Source organism: Mytilus galloprovincialis, chromosome 4 (genome assembly GCF_965363235.1).
Source record: "Mytilus galloprovincialis chromosome 4, xbMytGall1.hap1.1, whole genome shotgun sequence".
Lineage (NCBI taxonomy): Eukaryota > Metazoa > Mollusca > Bivalvia > Mytilida > Mytilidae > Mytilus > Mytilus galloprovincialis.
In genome coordinates this window covers 81,714,238-81,733,785 of record NC_134841.1, presented here as the reverse complement: position 1 = coordinate 81,733,785, position 19,548 = coordinate 81,714,238, and the positions used below count along the sequence as shown (strand labels likewise).

General features: G+C 31.2%; 1 protein-coding gene across 1 annotated transcript; it reads right to left on the bottom strand.

The window, feature by feature from the left end:
* Nucleotides 1-287: 287 nt before the first annotated feature.
* LOC143073121 (alpha-centractin) lies at nt 288-18,028 on the bottom strand. Its single transcript, XM_076248444.1, has 11 exons — nt 17,913-18,028; nt 12,752-12,816; nt 10,850-10,925; nt 8,912-9,037; nt 7,564-7,688; nt 6,291-6,507; nt 5,350-5,442; nt 3,596-3,770; nt 2,679-2,740; nt 2,275-2,315; nt 288-814 (listed from the first exon to the last, which is right to left on the bottom strand). The coding sequence occupies exons 1-11, from the start codon at nt 17,961-17,963 to the stop codon at nt 712-714; spliced, it is 1,134 nt and encodes a 377-aa protein (XP_076104559.1). The 5' UTR covers nt 17,964-18,028; the 3' UTR covers nt 288-711.
* Nucleotides 18,029-19,548: the final 1,520 nt, after the last annotated feature.

Sequence of the window (19,548 nt, the reverse complement as noted above, 5' to 3'; positions counted from 1 at the left end):
AAAATATGTTGTGCATATGGGACATATATGTGAATCAAAACATGCATAACATGTTTGATCAATAGCAAAATAATTAAATGAATCCTATCATGCAATATACTATAGTTGTTTTAGTAGCATTTCTTTTATTTATGTATCTTTTTTTAAAGCATGCCTAAAAAGCAAAGTAATTTTTGTTTATGGGTACCAACTCATTTAATATTTTTTTTTTTTTTTTTTTTATCATATTGAAACTTATAGCACAGACATAACTATACTTTAAATTTCATATGCACAACAACACATTCTCCATTAAGCAAAGTTTTCTTCCCCAAAAAAGACAAATCTTAATGGTATGCTTGATATTAATTTTGTATTGACAACCTGGTCTCTTTAATGATTATATGATCATTTAAAGTTCTTATTCCTTTGACCTTTTCATTTTGAATTTTTTTTTAAATAAAATGAACTGACATGATTTTGCGTTTGTTTTTATCATTTTTGTTAATAAAAAAAAAATGCTTATAGTAAATTAACCTATGAACTTCCTAATTTATTGAACTCATGTTTTAGTCTTGATTAATTTTTCTTAATCTTAATCAAAATTGCTTACAAGTGTACCGCTAGAAAATAGTAACAATGAAGCCAAACACTTCCTCTTCTGCCCCAAAATGAGACCAAGGTAAAATATTTACATGACTGATAAATTAAAATTCTAAATCACTAAGTCAGCTAAAAAGTTTTTCTGTGTATGGCTTTAAATCCGTCTTCATTATATTCTCTTTTTGATACCCACATCTTCTTGAATGTGTCCAACGACGCTAAAATTGATCCTCTGAAAAACAAAATATTCAATATCAAAACAAAGTAAGTTCAATTATTTAACACGAATGTGTCCCAAGTACACGGACGCCCCACTCGAACTATCATTTTCTATGTTCAGTGGACCGTGAAATTGGGGTAAAAACTCTAATTTGGCATTAAAATTAGAAAGATCATATCATAGAGAACATGTGTACTAAGTTTTTAAGTTGATTGGACTTCAGCTTCATCAAAAACTACCTTGACCAAAAACTTTAACCTGAAGCGGGACGAACGGAAGGACGGATGAACGAACGAACGGACCAACTGACCAGAAAACATAATGCCCCTCTACTATCGTAGGTGGGGCATAAAAATTACTGTTAAATCTGTGACTATTTTCACAACAAATCTTATGTTTAAAATTGATCATAAGTTGTACTGAATTTGCCATAACTTACGATTTTTTTCATTCAGAAGATTTTTTTTTTATTGAAAAGGATTTCTTGCTTCTAATGTTATATCTATGCTCCACATGTTTTAATTGCCTACAGTTTGTTTTTATCACCATACTGAGTTTTTGAAATAAGGAAAAGAAATAAGAATATCATTTATTTTGAGGCTCCTATTAAGAACTATGAGCCTGAATCACTCACCAGGCAAAATTGTGCAAAACTGAAATTTCATTTCACCTTTTTTACAAATAAAGGGGGAATTTGTCCATAGGACACCGAAGATGCCCCTGCTAGAATAGAACATTATAAAGGGATACTACTCTAGAACCGTAGAAGAGACACTTCCCAAATTCATACTTTATCTGAATTTTGTATATAAGATATATAACATTTGGTTGGTCAAAAACTTATGTTAGAGAACAGAAACAAAATATTCAGTATTTTATTTCCATTTGTAAAGGGGCATAACTGAAATAAAATCAGCAAAACAGCCATAAAATTTTAAACTTTATCCGTCTTTTGTGGTATTAAGCATTGTGTATAAATTTCATAACATTTGGTTGAGGCAAAGTTAAGTTAGAGAACGGAAACAAAAGATTTAAGTAATTTTTCCATTTGCTAAGGGGCATAACTGTAAAACAGTTAAGGTGACGCCAACATACTGAAAACCTGATCTAAGGTGTGTTGTAATAATTGGTTGAGGCAAACTAAGCTAGAGAAGGGAAACCAATTGCTAGATGTATGGACAGACACACAGACAGACAAGGATAAAACTGAATACCAGATTTGAAGGAACATTTATTTTCAAATAAGCAGTTAACAGAGTAAATTGAGGATATAATCAAGGCTAAGCTAGTTTTTTCATTAGTACAAGAATTAAACTATTCATTCAAATCCCAATAGCAATTTCAGTTTATACATTACCTTCCTATCCTTTTTTCCTAAAACTCCTCATTTTTATAAAGAGAAATAAACCCATAAATAAGGATCATCTGACTTTTTTAAATTACATTGAAGCATTAACATCAAACTATCTTACCCTATCCATGTTGAATAAAGTCTTTCTTGTGGTGCAGAAATCTGAAATATTAAACATTATTAGTTTCAATGCTGTCTTAGAACATTTTAAATATAGACAAAAATATGTACATGTACTTCATTTTTCAGTGAAACTTGGGTAGCAGGAAATTAAAATTCTGTTTTACATATTTCAAGAAGTTTGCAATGAAATTGAATAAACTTATGTGACAGAACAGTAATTGATCTTTGAAGAATATTTTAAACCATCTTATATTCAGCAGTATCTAGAGTGTGATCTGAAAGATTTTATTTTGTTTGTTCAGACCACGTTGTAAGGATTTTAATACATTTTTTTTTTACAGTGAATCAGTTCCTTTTAATTCTTAATGATTTGAATTATACACTGCTTAATCATCTACTCACTCTAATCTTTATATCTTTTGGTGTTATTTTCTTTACTTCACTCAACAAACGATCTCCAAAACCTAAAATAATAGTAAAACATTACTTTTAACTATCCTAAGTTCTGATATGACTTAATACACACATATAATAATATTGATTAATACATTTGTATGTGCATTACGTATACACATGCTTCTGAAATTATTTAGTCAGGAACACTTAATACTAAAATAGAAAACAAAAAAAAACATTTATGAACTAATTGAGGTTCAGATTCCAGTCAGCTAATATAAGTATGAATGTTAATAGTATTATATTATAAGAACCAAATCAGGATTATTTTACAGGACCTTCCATAAACTACTAAAAAATGTTGTTACTAATTGTCAAAGTAGACAATGCTGTAATATTATGCAAACTTAGAGCCATCTATTATTAGATTATTCATATCATTTTCATGCTCCACTGGACGTTAATTTTATTTATATGGCTCATTTTTATGGTTAAAGGCATTTGCTAAACTAAAGGTGAGCTATAACAAACCAAACAAAAGTATTTGCTTTGCCTTAAAAACAGTTATCACTACAAAAGCACAGTTATATATGTCAATTACAGGAAAGGAAGAAATGTTTTACATCAGTGCACATAATTCAAACTAACCTTTAAATAAAGTTGAGCCTCCAGATAATACTATATTTGAGTAAAATATTCGCTGTATTCAAACTAACCTTTAAATAAAGTTGAGCGTTCAGATAATACAATATTTGAGTACAATATTCGCCGTATTTAAACTAACCTTTAAATTAAGTTGAGCCTCCACATAATACTATATTTGAGTACAATATTTGCCGTATTCAAACTAACCTTTAAATAAAGTTGAGCCTCCAGCAGATAAAACTATATTTAAGTACAATATTCGCCGTATTCAAACTAACCTTTAAATAAAGTTGAGCCTCCAGATAATACTATATTTGAGTACAATATTCGCCGTAAGTCCATATCAGATCTCTGTATTGCGTATGTCAGAACTTCATGGATTCCTTCAAATTCTTCTCCAATTAAATCAGGTCTAAATAGTAATTCTGGTGCTCTAAATCTAGATGGCCCTAACTGAAATAGTAAAAAAAAAATTATTTTAGCTTTATGTGCAAGATACGATTATACTTTTTTTTTTTTTTTGAATGTATGATTTTTGTATGGATCCCTATATCATACCGTGGTTATTACTCTGTTTACTACATGGCTCATATTTCAACTTGTGACATTAATATATACTGTAAATACAAAAATTATTTTGTGCATTGATTATTGCAATTTTGTCATTTTAGACTAAAACAGGATTTTAATTTTTGCGATATTCAGAAAAATCCTGTTTGATTCAAACAAAAAATTTCAAAATGCTAGTTTTATTTATTGATTTAATAACCCTGTCTCATTTTTCACAATAATAATAACATCTCAATAATTTCTTAATTTACAATATATGTTAATTTTCATATCTGAACTTTATAACTTTGGCTTTGTGTACACTCTATAAGAATTGAATAAAATTTGACAAGAGGTCATTTTCAAGCAAGAAATGTTACAATTTGATATGGTTTGCTTCTGTCCAGTGGCAAATAGTTCATACGTGTTCAAGACTAGAACAAATTATTAATACCTACAACAGGAAGGTCATGTAATAAGGATCAACCCATTACTAATTTCTAGCAAGAGTCATTAAATTATAGTGAGTATTGAACTCATTGAAAATGAGGCTTCAATTTGAACTACACCATTATGACTGGAAATGACAGCATATTTGTAAATCCCACTCAGCAAAAGCCAGTGATATTGTTGTCTTTTTCAAAACTACCTCTACTGTTGTTGGAAAAACGAATAATTTTTGTCAAGTAACACTCTGAAATTAGGAAGTTTTTTTTGTTTTTTTTAACTCATTGCTGAATTTTTGCTGTCTTTTTTGCAGTTTTTCATGTATATTTTGATTTTCAGACATTTCAACCTGACAGGAACTGTTGGTGGAGGGAAAAGAAACGGAAACATAGATGGTACTTAATACATTGAAAACCATGTGTGTTACAAACACTGTGATGATTCTAATCAGAAACCCGGATTTAAAAATAGCTTTCATAATATCAAAATAATAACATGAATTTACATACAATGCCATCACTGTTTTGGATAAATGTAAAACTTATTGAGAAGAATTTTATGCCATTTTTTCAATAATTGGGAATTTTCACTAGGGGAAAAAGCCAAATTTCCCATGTAATTTGAGCCAAACAATATCAATGACAGGGACATCTCACTTTGGCAAGGGTTTTACTGCAGATCAGATGAAGACCAAAAATGATCATATTTCTATATCATAGTCACCCTTGGAATGACTCCTTTTGAGTGTTGTTGAGAGCATGATAATAAATTGTGTCAATCAGGTTTTTACATTACAGAAACTTTTCACCACCCCATCCAAAAGCATTTTCTGCTGTCAATGCCATTCAAAACAAAACAATCAATTTTACCATTGGCATAGCATTGTAAAAATATTGCGAAGCTAATAAACAATATAACATAAATTTGAAGGCCCCTTTAAAGGTTTGGTAGGACTATGACAGCCATCTTGCAGGTAAAACCCCCATGGGCATTTTTAAATTTTGGCAGGTATGCAGTTTGCCAATAATCATGTTACCTCTATAGAACTACCATCAGGTAAAGTATACTGGGATTTTTCTCCTTCCATTGATTCTTCTTTTAATGGATTTAAAGATAAATAACAGGCTCTCTGAAAGTACAAAGAATTATCATCATCATATTAATAGAAATAGCTAGCTAAAATTACCTGGCTTCTCTAATGGCTTCTCTAATAAATGATATTTTAAAGAAAAGCACAAAAACAAAAAAAAATAATTGTAAAATGTACCTACTGTAGCTATTTCCACCTGCACATTGAAATTCCTGATTGTACATAAATGAACATTAACATATAAAACCTTATCAGATATAGATTAGACTGTTGGTTTTCCGCTTGAATGGTTTTACACTAGTAATTTTTGGGGCCCTTTATATAGATTGCTGTTCAGTGAGAGCCTAGGCTCTGTGTTGAAGACCATATATTGACCTATAATGGTTTACTTTTATAACTTGTGACTTGGATGGAGAGTTGTCTCATTGGCACTCATACCACATCTTCTTATATCTAATTTTCAATATGGAATACAATGTACTTCTAAATTTTAATGTGTAGACTTTCATGGCAAATCTTGATATGATTTTTTTTTTATACCAAACATATAAACTTCTGCCACACTGTACTGAAGTGACTAATAATTCTAATATTTCCATTGAATTATCTACGTTAGTTATACTTTTTATCATGAATTATAATGAGCGCATAAATTAACAATTCATTTTCAAAAAAAAAAAATTTAACATTGTAGATGTGTTGACCACCCATCTATGTTTAACCCAGGAAAAATAAACTTGTTTAAAAATATTTTTTTTAAAGGAATTTACCAAAAAACTGTTTTAACTTACTAGCTGTGTTTTCTCATGTTTCATCATCAAAAATAAAATAATTACAAAAAACAAAAACAAAATACGAGCTGTGTTTTCAGCTATTTTAAATTTTACCTGTTTAATTGTTCTAACAATTTCTAGTTCTGCAGATGTGTGGAAATTATGTCCTTCTTTTCTCAGTAACAATCTGAGATATCTAGTGACATCTCTACCAGCTATATCTGACCGTATAATACTATGTGGCATAGCAAATCCTTCATATATAGGTACAGCATGTGTTACACCATCACCAGAATCTAGTACTGCTCCAGTTGTTCTTCCTGTAGCATACCTGAAACATTTTTATAAATCCAATCAGATCAAATATTCTAATGGCTGCAGAAGTATCATAACATTAGGCTCCAAACAGTTGTTATAACAGAATTGGAACAAATTTTTCTTAAAATTTATTAATGTAGGCTTGGTTCATTTCTAGCAGAACAATGCAGAACTGTTCCATGAATAGATCTGAATTCTGATTGCAAAGGATCAGACTCTGTTGCCATTTGTCTAATCCTGGGGTTTAATATATCAAATATATTTTTTCATCAAGGATGTGAATGAAATATTCATCAATTATTAAATATATTTTGTCTGATATTCTGGTTTACCTTGAAACTCAGAAAAAAATGATCTTCTTTGCATGACTCACATTGCATGACTCACATTGGAAAAAGACTAGTTTTTAAAATGATGCACACTATGAGTAGCTACACGATGTTAATTATAGTAAATTTATCAATGAGACAAAAAAAAATACACAACACAAAACATGTCTCTTAAAATTGGCATCACAATATTTAAATTTGTACATGATTAATTGTTTTTGGCCCTTGGTTTTCTCCTTTGATTTTTTCACATTTTTATCTGAGGCTATAATCAGCTATTGTATATATTGTAAATAGTTATTGTTGTTATCTCTGTACTGATGTAATGCATTGGCTTTATGAGAATAAAGATTCAAATACAAAAACAGCTTACAACACACTTTGTGTTTTAGCTCAAAGTTCTAAGTAAAAAACTTTGGTTTATGTTGACAACCCCATGTCCTATGGTAAAGATTGTGTATACTCTATATCTTGAGTTAAGTCTGTCAGATGTTATGATTTCAAAGTTTAAACTTGACATGTATATTAACGAACACCAAAGGGTGTATCATAATGTATGTGCAACTTCCTAGGTCAAGGTCAAAAACTTTTGTTTCACTTGACAACCCAATGTGCTATGGTTAAAATACATTTTTTTACTATACATTATTTTCAGCGGAGCCCACCATCTCAATGATGTTTTTTCAATGTTGTTGAAATTAGTACATTTTACAAACACTTTATTTCAAATGTTCACTTACAAACTTAAAACTGCTTGCATGGATATAAATAAAGCTGGGACATTAAAAGTTTCAAAGAATATTTCGGCAGCCTTTTCTCTGTTTCTTCTAGGATTTAATGGGGCTTCTGTCAGCAGAACTGGATGCTGCAAAAAATATTGAAAAATCATGTACATTTCTATTTTTCCATATCTACCAGCAAATTAAATTATACATTATAATTTAAGATAAAGTATAAATTTATACTGTTATGTGAAATGTGCATGTCCTGAAATTATGGAAATTCATTATATACCATTAGCGTTTCCTCAATTTAACAGTAGAGACAATGCACATACAGAGGTGTTTTTATACATAACAATGTTCTTTTGGTGTCCAGTGTTGAAAATCGATCACCGAAATCCACAAATCTCAAAATCTGTTGTATTATACATTCTGTTTTGAAAAAAAAACCTTTTTAAATGATCCTGGTCTTATTCTGAATTGTAGCAGTTATTTAAAATATTTAAGAAGATATCTAGCATGTTAGTATCTTCTAGTAGTCCTGTGTTAATTTATGTGTCATTGTTATTTTGATTAGTTTTATGTTATTCTCATATCAGACTCAGGATCTTTTAAACTGAGTTTTACCATGCGTATTACTATTTGTTTGTTTATTCTACATTGGCTAAAGGTATAGGGGAGGGTTGAGATCTTATAAAACATGTTTAACCCCACCACATTTTGACACCTGCTCCAAGTCAGGAGCCTCTGGCCTTAGTTTGTCTTGTTTGTTTTTTTTAATTTAGTTTTGGAGTTTATTGTGACTTCCATTTTTCATTTTACACATTTTTTTTATGGGCAAGCTAAATGCACGCCTCAGGTTGCAGGATTTTCTGTTTTGGATACATGTTGGTGGTCTTTGGCTTTTTTCTGCTCTTTGATCAGGTTGTTTTCTCTTTGACATATTCCCCATTTCCATTCTCAATTTCATTTATCATTAATCATCAATATTGGACAGTATTAAATAAAGAGTAATATAATTATATATATAAAAAGCTAGTGTCTTTTTCTGTTTCTGAAATTTGCCAAAATGATGTTAGCATTTAAATACTTTAATTGTCAAAATGGTGAGTCTTTTTCACAAGTGGATCCAAATGAGATTAAACTATGGACAGCGCAACTGCATAATTTTAATTCACACAGATTTTTTTTTTTTATTAAAGTCATTGAATAAGGCAAAAAAAAAAGGGATCCAAATGCATCTAACTTCTACTGTCTCCTGAAGAACATTCCTGGATTCAGTGCAGTGGATTATGGTAACCAGTTGAGATACTACCTGATACTGACTTAGCTAGAAATGTATATTATATATTTCATTACAGCATACCTCTTCTGAGAATGTTTGTAGTTGGTCTTTGGAATATATATACTGCCAGATTCTTTCCATATCATTCCAATCTTGCACAATACCATGTTCCATAGGATATTTTATTGTTAATAGACCTCTGTGTTCCTGTTAAACAAAAATCAAGGATTTATTTATTCAAGACAAAAAGAGTCAAGATGAAGTAAGTAGAGACTAGGAAGCTTCTTTCTCTAATTTTTGTGCTATTTTAACATTTCTTGATCGGTGTGAGAAAAACATTTCTCCTCACTAGTGAAATATCTGTTCTCAGCAAAGGATAAGTCGAAATTTGATTACGACATCAACATTTTTTGTTTTCTTCTGAATTTTCCTATTTTGACTTCATGAAAAAAGGTGACCATGCCTGATGATGTTGCATATAAAGAACACAAGTTTCTGAAAATCTTTGAAAAAGAAGGATAAAAATCATCAGAGAAACAGATTCTGACACTATAACTTGTGTATTACGATATTTCTCCACTCTCGACAGTTAAATTTTAATTATTAAACCAAGGTGATACCAATATACGACCAAAAAATTTTTAATTTTTGCGGTCGTATAAAAAGCTCGACAAGCCTCACGATTTAAATAATAAAATTTAACTGTCTCGAGTTGAGAAATATCGTAATACACTTGTTGCAGTGTAGGAATCTATATATATTGCACTTCTGTGCATGCAAAAGGAAGTCCAATGATTATAAGCAAGATGACACAGTTTATAAGTCAAGCACAAGTAATTGCTTATTTAAGGTAGCACAATAAAAAGATTTTTCATCCCCAACCAGACATCTTTAAACTGATGTAATTCCACTCATCTTTCTTTAAATTTTATAAATGAGGTACCAAAAGAAAGAAGAAGGATTAATCTTCCAAATTGTGATAATTTCATAATGACATAATTATTACATAATTAATTGTTATGTAATTAGTTGCCATATTGTGATGTCCATACTTGAATGAATTTAGATTCTTTGTTATTCATAGCATCCCAAAATATTTTATAGATTCTTGCACAACACAGTTTGACCTCCAAAACTGTGTCTCAGATTTTTCCTATTGTATTTCATTCTCTCATAAATCTACAATGAAATTTGCAACAATAATTCATAAGAGACCATTAAATTCAATTGAGTATAAAATTTGTTCTATTGATGGTTTTTGGAAATCTGAGACACAGTTTTGGAGGTAAAGCTGTGTTGTACAAGAATCTATTAAATATTTTGGGATGCTATGAAGAACAAAGACGCTAAATTCATTCAAGTGTGGACACCACAATATAGCAACTTATTATATAATAATTAATTATGTAATAATTATGTCATAATGAAATTATCACAATTTGAAAAATGAATCTTTCTTCTTTCTTTTGGTGCCTCATTTATAATATATAAAGAAGGATTAAATGAATTACATCAGTTTAAAGTTGTCTGATTGGGAGTGATCAAATCTTTGTATTGTGCTACCTTAATCTATCAGTTGGTATAACATGTATAAGAATATAGTATTTCATAAGACAGAAAGTTTCATTCTAACATTTCTGTGCTTTATTTGTAAATCTTGTTTCAAAGTTTTAATAGAAAAAAGGTAGACTACTCATTAAGCAGTTAAAAAATTTGAATATTGTAAGATTAGCAATAACAAGCTGAACAAAACTAAGCAAAACTATTATTTAATATTCAAGTATTGTGAAATCAAAAATGTATGCTGTTTCTATTTCAAAAAAAAAAATATTGTGAAAAAATGTGTGACTGAATAGGTTTCGCAAAAATAAAAATTTGAATCTAAATGTTGAAAGCATTATATGTATTCTGAATTTCCTGAAATTACAACAACTAATCTCAAATTTGTATCCCTATTTGTATAGGTGAACTAATAAATGTACCCAAGTTTAATAAATCTAGAATTTACAGTAACCATACCTCTGCGTCAGGTCCAAGGAAAACATCCCCCTCCAGAGCACCTGCCATAACACGAACATGTTTAGGTCTACCTATGCTGTAAATATAAAAAAAAGTTCTACTTATGAAATATTTCATCAAATATACACAAGTCTCATTGTTTTCTCTTTTAAAAATAGTTTCATATATGTACCTGTTAACAAAGTTTTATCTGAAATCAAATGTATCAAAAGTGGTAGCCCTCATGAGTCTTGCATGCGGTTCCTCAATGAAAAATTCTCCGCCGTTAAGTTTTTTTTTACCGAGAGTATATTGAATTATGTCTTTTTCTGAACAAGAGGCTCAATTATCACAGGTGTAACTGTATCATGTGTATGCCAGAGGTCTTGTTTTATTGAATTTTAATCTTCATACAGATAATTAGAAGGTCAGATCAAAAACAAACCAGTCCTGTTGTCAAGCTTATTTCTGATAACTAATGTGGTTAAATTTACAACAACAAAAAATTGCAAATAATGGAGCTGATACATGAAATCCAGCAACTATTTGTTTGTGTGAACTAAGCCACTAGTTACTATACTAAAATTTAATCAATCAATTTAACATTTAGTATGACAAATACAAATAGAAGTATGAATATTGATTTCTGAAGAACTAGTCATATATATGACAAAAACATTAAAATATAAATCATTTTTCTACTCTACAATCTTATCTTACAGTAACAGCTGTGGTCACCTGCACTTTGATACAGTATATATTGATGTAAAAAACAATTAAACTGAAAACAATTTATTGATCAGTTAAGGAATGTAACAATAGTAAATCAAGCATGTGTCTACACGGTACCAAATATGTTTTCACAGTTGTTATACTTTTAAATGGCCAGGTCACAATTCTGCATAAAATATTGATATTTTAATATACATGCTTAATATTTCTATTTACTTGATGTTAAGCAAATCTATCAATAAGTCATAATACTAAGCAATGGATGTCATTTTGATATTTAGCTACAGCTGTTAACCTTAAAACTATTCTGTGCTATTGTTTGGGTCACCTCTGATTTGCCAATGTTTTTTTTTTTAATACATTGTAATAATAAACATTTTGTTATCAAATCAAAACTACAGAGTGTGGCCATACATATTCGTCACTTGAAGAAATTTTTCGCTTTATATTGTATATAAAAGTACATTTTTTAGTTTGATTTTAAGCAACATGATACCAATAGAAGCAGAGTAGTCACAGGTTTATTTGTTTATTTGGTTATATTTTTTTGTGGATCATTTTCATTTTTTTTCACAAGATAAACACAAATATTATTTTCTGTTCAGAAATTTGATATATATATATATTTAACCAAATTAAATTACAAAAAAATATTGTATGTGTTCACATCAAGAGAAAACAAAAAAACATGAAGGCAAAACTATTACCAAATAAACAAACATACTTTAGACAATTCTACGTCTTTTAGGGCCTTGTTGATCAAAATCGAACGATAAATGCCCTCAAAATATATTTTTGGAAAAATGTGTTTTTATATGAATATATAACAAAAAAATGCAGGTGAGGAATACTTTTGGCCAGGTACTGTAAAAAATTAACAAGAGTGTATGTCTTGTACCCTTAAAGATATTAAGCTTTATGCAGATAGTGCCACTGTCGGATAGTAATAAACTGGTCTTGCAGTCACAAGCGTGTCAAAAGCTAAACGCTTGCAAAAAATTACCTGCTACATGTATACAAAGTTTATAAATGACATAATGTTCCTCGTCAATTAGAAGCATACACCAACCAGCTGTCATTTGTTGACTTATGCTAAAAGAAGATTGTTCTTTTTTTCAGGCCAGTTTTACAAATCTAAAGATAAGAATCAAAGACCACCATCAAAGCCATCCTTGACATACATGTACTTACAAATTTGGGAAATGATGTTTTGGTATTTGATCCCCAGCGAATCCAGCTTTGATGAGACCAGACCCCTGAAAAAAAAAAAAAAAAAAACAATGCAATTTTTTTGTACAAGAAACAAATGTAAATTAAGAATTACAAAAGTTGGGTTTGAGAATTTAAAGAATTAAACACATTTTTTTCCAGTGCAGTTACTTAGAATAATTCATGCAAATTACAGATTTATTAGAGTTTTAGCTTTATCTAACAGGGCGTAAAAACGAAGAGCCACACATGGCATCCCCATCCTAGCTACAATTTCTTAATGATTGTATTTGTCCTATTAGAATAGGAATAATTCATGAAAGCCATAGCCTGGGCCGTGATATTCGTTTATTTTATCCCTCTCTAATGCTCAGGATAAATCAAATGTCACGGCCTAGGCAATGTGTAAGTTTCCAACAAATCTTTGGCTTCCATGAATTATGTAAATTTACACATGGTCTGGGCCGTGATATTCTTTAATTTTATCCCTTGCTAATGATCAGGATAAAATTCAAATATCACTGCCTAGGCCATCTGTAAATTTCCCACAAATCTTATGTCTTATTGACTAAACTGGCATTTACTCCATATAGCAGAGTGTTTCCGTAGTCTAGACGTGACATGACAAGCGACTAAAGTTTTACAGGCATCCTCGGTGATATATTTCCAAATTCTACCAATGTTCCAAATTTGGAAGTAGCACAACTTCGTGATGCCATTGACCTGCTTTTCCATGCTTAATATTCTATCAAAATAAACACTAAGATTCTTGAGCACAGATGCATTGCTTACTATTGATCCATCAAATAACAGATGACAATTCAAAAATTTCTTTACACAAGTTTTTGGTGAAAATAAGATCAGTTCAGTTTCAGCATTTTTAAGCACATTCATTTACTAATGTCAGCTAAACAAGTCTCTAGGCGTGAAGATAAATTTTCCCAATTATCGAGTGGTTTGATAACTACATGTAGGTAGACTTGCATGTCATCAGCATACCCATGATAGCTAAAGTTGTGTCACCGACATATTTCACTGATCGGTTTTGCAAAAATACAGTGCAATCGTGGCCAAAGACCGAACCTTGCGGACCACCATATTCAATGTTTATTCATCTGATCATGACAAAACAGAGCCAGTTGCTACACGTTGAGTTCGACTTTCAAGATATAATCTCATCCATGACAGTGCTGAGCCAGTTATGCTGTATGAGTCTTATAACCGATTGATCAGGATGGGATGGTCGATAGTGTCGAATGCAGCGGATAGATTGAGCATAACAAGTACCACACAACAGTTATTATCAAGTGCCAATGCTATATCATGGTGAACCCGTAGTAGTGCCGTTTCTGTTGAATGACAAGCACGATATTCTGACTGCATGTTATCGAAAAGTCAGTTTGCTTCAAAATGCTGTTCGAACCGAGTTTCACTCACTTTTTCCAAGATCTTGGAGGTAAAAGGCAAGTTCGAAACAGGACAATAGTTTTTTAACTTATCAGCGTCAAGTCAGGGCTTTTTCAGCAAAGGTCTTAAAACTAACAGGTCGAACAAAGGATGTTATTAAACCCTGCTGACAGTCATTAGCAATCACCAAATAAACGGATCAAAAGATGTAACAAGATGGATCTTACTTATTCATTTAATACCAAATAGAAAACAATAAGATTGCGGAAAAGATGGTATTCCGCAAACATGAAATGCAAAAATTTGTGCACCATATCCAGATTTTGACAATTTATGTCTCTTCAGTGATTTTAGAAATCAAATGGTATTTGGAAGGCCATTTTTTTAATCTAACTTAATTTAGGATAGATAATTAGACTCTAGAAATTTAAAGAGTTGAAATAGGCTGAACAGATCATATAAACCTGATGGCAAATATAATACAAGCCCAAACAAAAAAATATAAATAAGTCTAAATTGAAAACAACATTCAAACATATGATTGCGTTGAATAAACACCACAATTATGATACGTGTGCATTCAAAACAAGTTTCTTTGTCATGTTGGTAGAGAGGTCTAAATACAGCATAAACAACATTTTCCAAAAGACCAAAAAAGTGAAAAAGTATATTTTAACAAAACACATTTGCCTAACAGATCAAGTTTAGGATGTTCTTAAACCCTGCTGACTGTCAATGGTGATTGCCATATAGATATATATATCCATTTCTCCCAAGACCTATTATGTAAATATTCTTGTTGGGTTACTTTGCTTTTTGCACATGGTCTAGCGTGAGTGACCCATATTCGACGCATAATTGGTTCATTCCACTAACATCTGACCTAGGCCTACATTCAAATATTTGGAACTTTTAATGTAGGATTTAGAAATTCTACTATATGATAAAACTATTTGATAACGGAATTATCTTCAAATCATTTGTTAATTGTTCTAAAAATGAACTAAACTAAAGTGTAAATTATTGTTCGTGTACCATGGGGGACACATTTTTGCAGCAATGTATGATATGACCATCCTCATTACCCTAGTATATTATAAAAACGAATGATTGCAACTAAATGAATAAGCTTGAAAGATCATTCCTATACGATTTTTCTCATAACTTTTTACTTCAAGACTGCGCATGATTACCATATGAATCTTGCATAACAGCCAAAAATTGTTTAAAAACACCTGCGTATTCCTTTATAAGTACGAAAAACCTTGGACATGGGATAAAGAGGAAAATCAACCGTTAGAAAATTACAAAAAGACTTTATTATTTAGGCAAGTACTAGATAAAAGCACAAAAAGTTTACAGAAAGAATAGCAAAACGGCGAATTTGTGTCCATGTCGAATATGTGCCCACCTCTATACACCAAATATAGTAGACCTATTGCATACCTATTGCATACAGTATAAGAAAAAAAAGACCGAAACTCAAAAACTTAACTTTGACCACTAAACCATGAAAATGAGGTCAAGGTCAGAAGACATCTGCCAGCTAGACATGTACACCTTACAATAACTCCAAACTACAAATATAGTAGACTAGACCTATTGCATACAGTATAAAAGAACAGACCAAAACACAAAAACTTAACTATAACCACTGAACCATGAAAATGAGGTCAAGGTCAGATGAAACCTGTCAGTTGGACATGTACACCTTACAGTCCTTCCATACACCGAATATACAAGACCTATTGCTTATAGTATCTGAGATATGGACTTAACCTTGTTCATTGATCCATGAAATGAGGTCGAGGTCAAGTGAAAACTGTCTGACAGCCATGAGGACCTTGCAAGGTAGGCACATATAGTTATCCTATTACTTATAGTAAGAAAGAATTTAACATTACAAAAAATCTTAACTTTTTTCAAGTGGTCACTGAACCATGAAAATGAGGTCAAGGACATGTGACTGACAGAAACTTAGTAACATGAGGCATCTATATACAAAGTATGAAGCATCCAGGTCTTCCACCATCTAAAATATAAAGCTTTTAAGAAGTTAGCTAACGCCGCCACAGCCGGATCACTATCCCTATGTCGTGCTTTCTGCGACAAAAGTCGCAGGCTCGACAAAAATAGCCTTTATTTGTCCTTTGAGAATAGAAATAAGTGTAGGGGTGAGGAGGCGGGGAAGGGTGATGTTTTTTCATTCTTTTTCTCAACCTATAAGTCCGAGAGATGAGCACTAATAGATGCATCCATCTGTAGTATTCATGTAGAGTGGACCCCAGTGAACACTTTTATCACAACAGTTGTTAGGTCGGAGTGAAACTGATCTTGGATCATCAGTGTAAAGAAGGTCATTTGCACCAAAATTCATAAAATTTCCGATTTTTTTCTGACAATCGGCAGTCATTATGTACCTTTAGTTTAACAGAATTTGTCAAGGTTTCAGTCATCTTAACTCCGTGTTTCAGACCTTGAAGGTAAGCCCACCCCTCCTAAAAAAACAATTTTGTCCGATATAAAATTTTGAATCTCGTATTTGAGCTCAAAATGAATATCAAAAGTCAGAAACATGACAATAAATAGTGTCAGATTGGGGAAACGTGCATACACTAAGAAATTAAATGGCATTACGATGACCTCCAAATGTATGGAGCACCCTTGATGCCAAAATAAAGGTGGTCTGGGTAAGGTTGTAATATTTCGGCCCCCGCATGACAAGGGTTAAGTTAAAGTGACATATACATATAAAAAAAACAAATACTATTCAATATAACTTAACATGCTAAAGCAGTAGTATCAAACCATATAAAAAGTGTTTTTTGGGCAATTTCAATCAATTCTAAGGTTTCAAATCAAATTTGTAAAGTTTTCTGAACATTTTATCAGAGACACAGGTGTCCAGCCTCACCCTACCTAAAACGTGACAATTTGAAGCAGTCTGTACTACAAATGGTTTGTGGCCAAAGCCCATTGCTTATTTGAAAACTGTGTATAAATTCTAGCTTTTGTCTTGTCTATTAGCTCATAGAAGGAATTATTATAGGCCAACTAGAAGATTTACAAGCCTTGGCTAAATACACCTTATCACTATTTTCCGCCATTACTGTACATCACACAGGTTCCCATAAAATTTGTCATGAAACAAAATATCTGATGCCACAATGGAAAAGTGATTGATGCATGACATCAAAAGTTCAAGCGGCAGGTCAGCCGGGAATAGTGATAAGGTGTATGGATATAATTTTGATAACCTAATTAACCATTTTTTTCTTTTTTTTCACTTCATACATTTATATAATTCTATAATATTTTTAAAGCGCCACCTACAATATCTAAGTACAAAGGAAAAACTACATTAGTGATAACAATTTTACAAGAGAGGATAATTCACAAGAGAGATTACTGTCATCACGACAAAGATGAAGATTGAAGATAATTTGGGCCTGTGCCTGCTGTTGCAATTCATGAAAACAGTTTATTCTTTTGGGTGCCACATGGGCCTCTTTCCCTATCAGTTAATCTACAATATTTGTATTTTGATGTTGTAACAAATAAATTCCATGATTCTGTCATATTTCCTGGTGTTTTAGCAGAAAAAAATATTATGACTCATGACAGTCAATCAATGTGGGCCATATTTATGTTGATGACATCGTAAAATGGCTGATGCAGTCTTGCTTTGTAGACAGCAGTCTTTGCTAGTAGAAGGTAGTGTTTCTGGTAGACTTACGTTGTCTATTACAACGGGCTGATTTGCAATAACATCGGAATAAGGGTCCATAATATTAGTGGCCCTGCATTCATAAATTTCGGAAGAAGTTGGCGACAAGTAATTACAGAGTCTAGTCCGAAATCCAGACGGATATGATTGAAATGCGGATTGTCTAATTTTGAAAAAGATTTCGTTATTTCACTATAAGAAGAGGTAGAAAATCAACACAAAACAATAGAAAAAAAAAGAGGAGAAAAGTGGAAAAACTCCTACAATAAATTGAATCAATAAAACACACTTTTTATTTATCTTTTAATCAAACACTCTTATGATAGATACAGTTTCGATCCCATGATGATTTTTTAACGACTGAAAATTTGCACACAAGCGATTTTTCACCAAAGCAATTCAAATATGTAATAAAAGATATGGCATTTTCTATTTTGCCTGCACTGATTTAAATTTCTTATTCAAACCGGCAAAATAACCTATTTTTATCATGAGATCTGGCTATTTTACCGGCACCAGAAATATGGTGAATTTGTTAATTTAATTTGTAGTTTTTTGTGAAGAGTGAAATTAAATATTTACGTTTGAAAAGGCTTTAAGTAATATGAAAATATGCACTGTCAGCATAAAAAAATTCAAATAATTACTGATGTACCATGCAGTAAACAGCTAAAGGTACATAATTTGAGACACATATAATCGTTTACTAACATTTATCAGTCAAAGTATAAATTACTAAAGGAGGTACAGCAAGAACAAAAAAAAAAAAAAAAAAAAAATGAGCATCCATTCGTGGCAATGAAATCATATGTAAACATATAGTTGTAATTATTTCTAAAAGTCTATGCGTAAGAAAACATCAGTCATGATAACTGTGTGTTATAAAGAAAATAAAAGTTATATAAAAATTTCAAGCGGCATCATAATTCAAGATTAATGCTTGTGTGAATCTGAGACTACTATAACACTGTGTTATAGTAGTCTCAGTGTGAATGTATTATTTAGTTGGGTTTTTTTTTGTGGTCCCCGGATTGGAGGGGGATAAACCGATTCCCTTTGAATGTATTAAATAACAGCCTCTGTCCTTTAAAGGAGCACTAGCTACGAGATATATAAAAAATCTAAAGTTTGATTTTTTTTTGTTCGATCAATAATGAAAGTGAAATAGTGAAATAGCAATTCGCTTTTTGTAGCCAAAAAGGTTCAAATTTGTCAAATTACGCTAAAAAAACATTGATAATTAGTTATTCACTTGTAAGTGAATGAGTCGACTTCTTTAAATCCGTATTCATGTGAACTTCAATTTAACCCCTAGCAAGAGATTGACAACGCATGTATTGTACGTGTACTGGTTATTTAAAGAAAAAGAATGTCAACAATGAAAGTGAAACTACGGTAAATCATTTGATTGCTAATTCGATGCACATAAAATCAATCTTATACGGTTAAAAGCAATGAGAAACGTCTATTTTTAATCTATAAAATAAAATCAAACAGACCTATAAAAATCCAATTGCACGTGTTGGTTTAATCTATTCATATCTTTATTTATGTTTACATCGCTTATATGGTCATCTGAGGTCAAATCGATAGTTAATTAGATGGTGTCTGGACTAACATACACACGAAACGAACCTATATATTA

Bases quoted from the DNA above. Each gene is read 5' to 3' on its own strand.
- LOC143073121 (XM_076248444.1), bottom strand. From the start codon at position 17,963: ATGGACCCTTATTCCGATGTTATTGCAAATCAGCCCGTTGTAATAGAC. The intron at 10,926-12,751 runs GTAAGTACATGT...TTATATTTACAG, and splicing joins AAACATCATTTCCCAAATTT to CATAGGTAGACCTAAACATG. The intron at 9,038-10,849 runs GTATGGTTACTG...TTTGTTTAACAG, and splicing joins TCCTTGGACCTGACGCAGAG to GAACACAGAGGTCTATTAAC.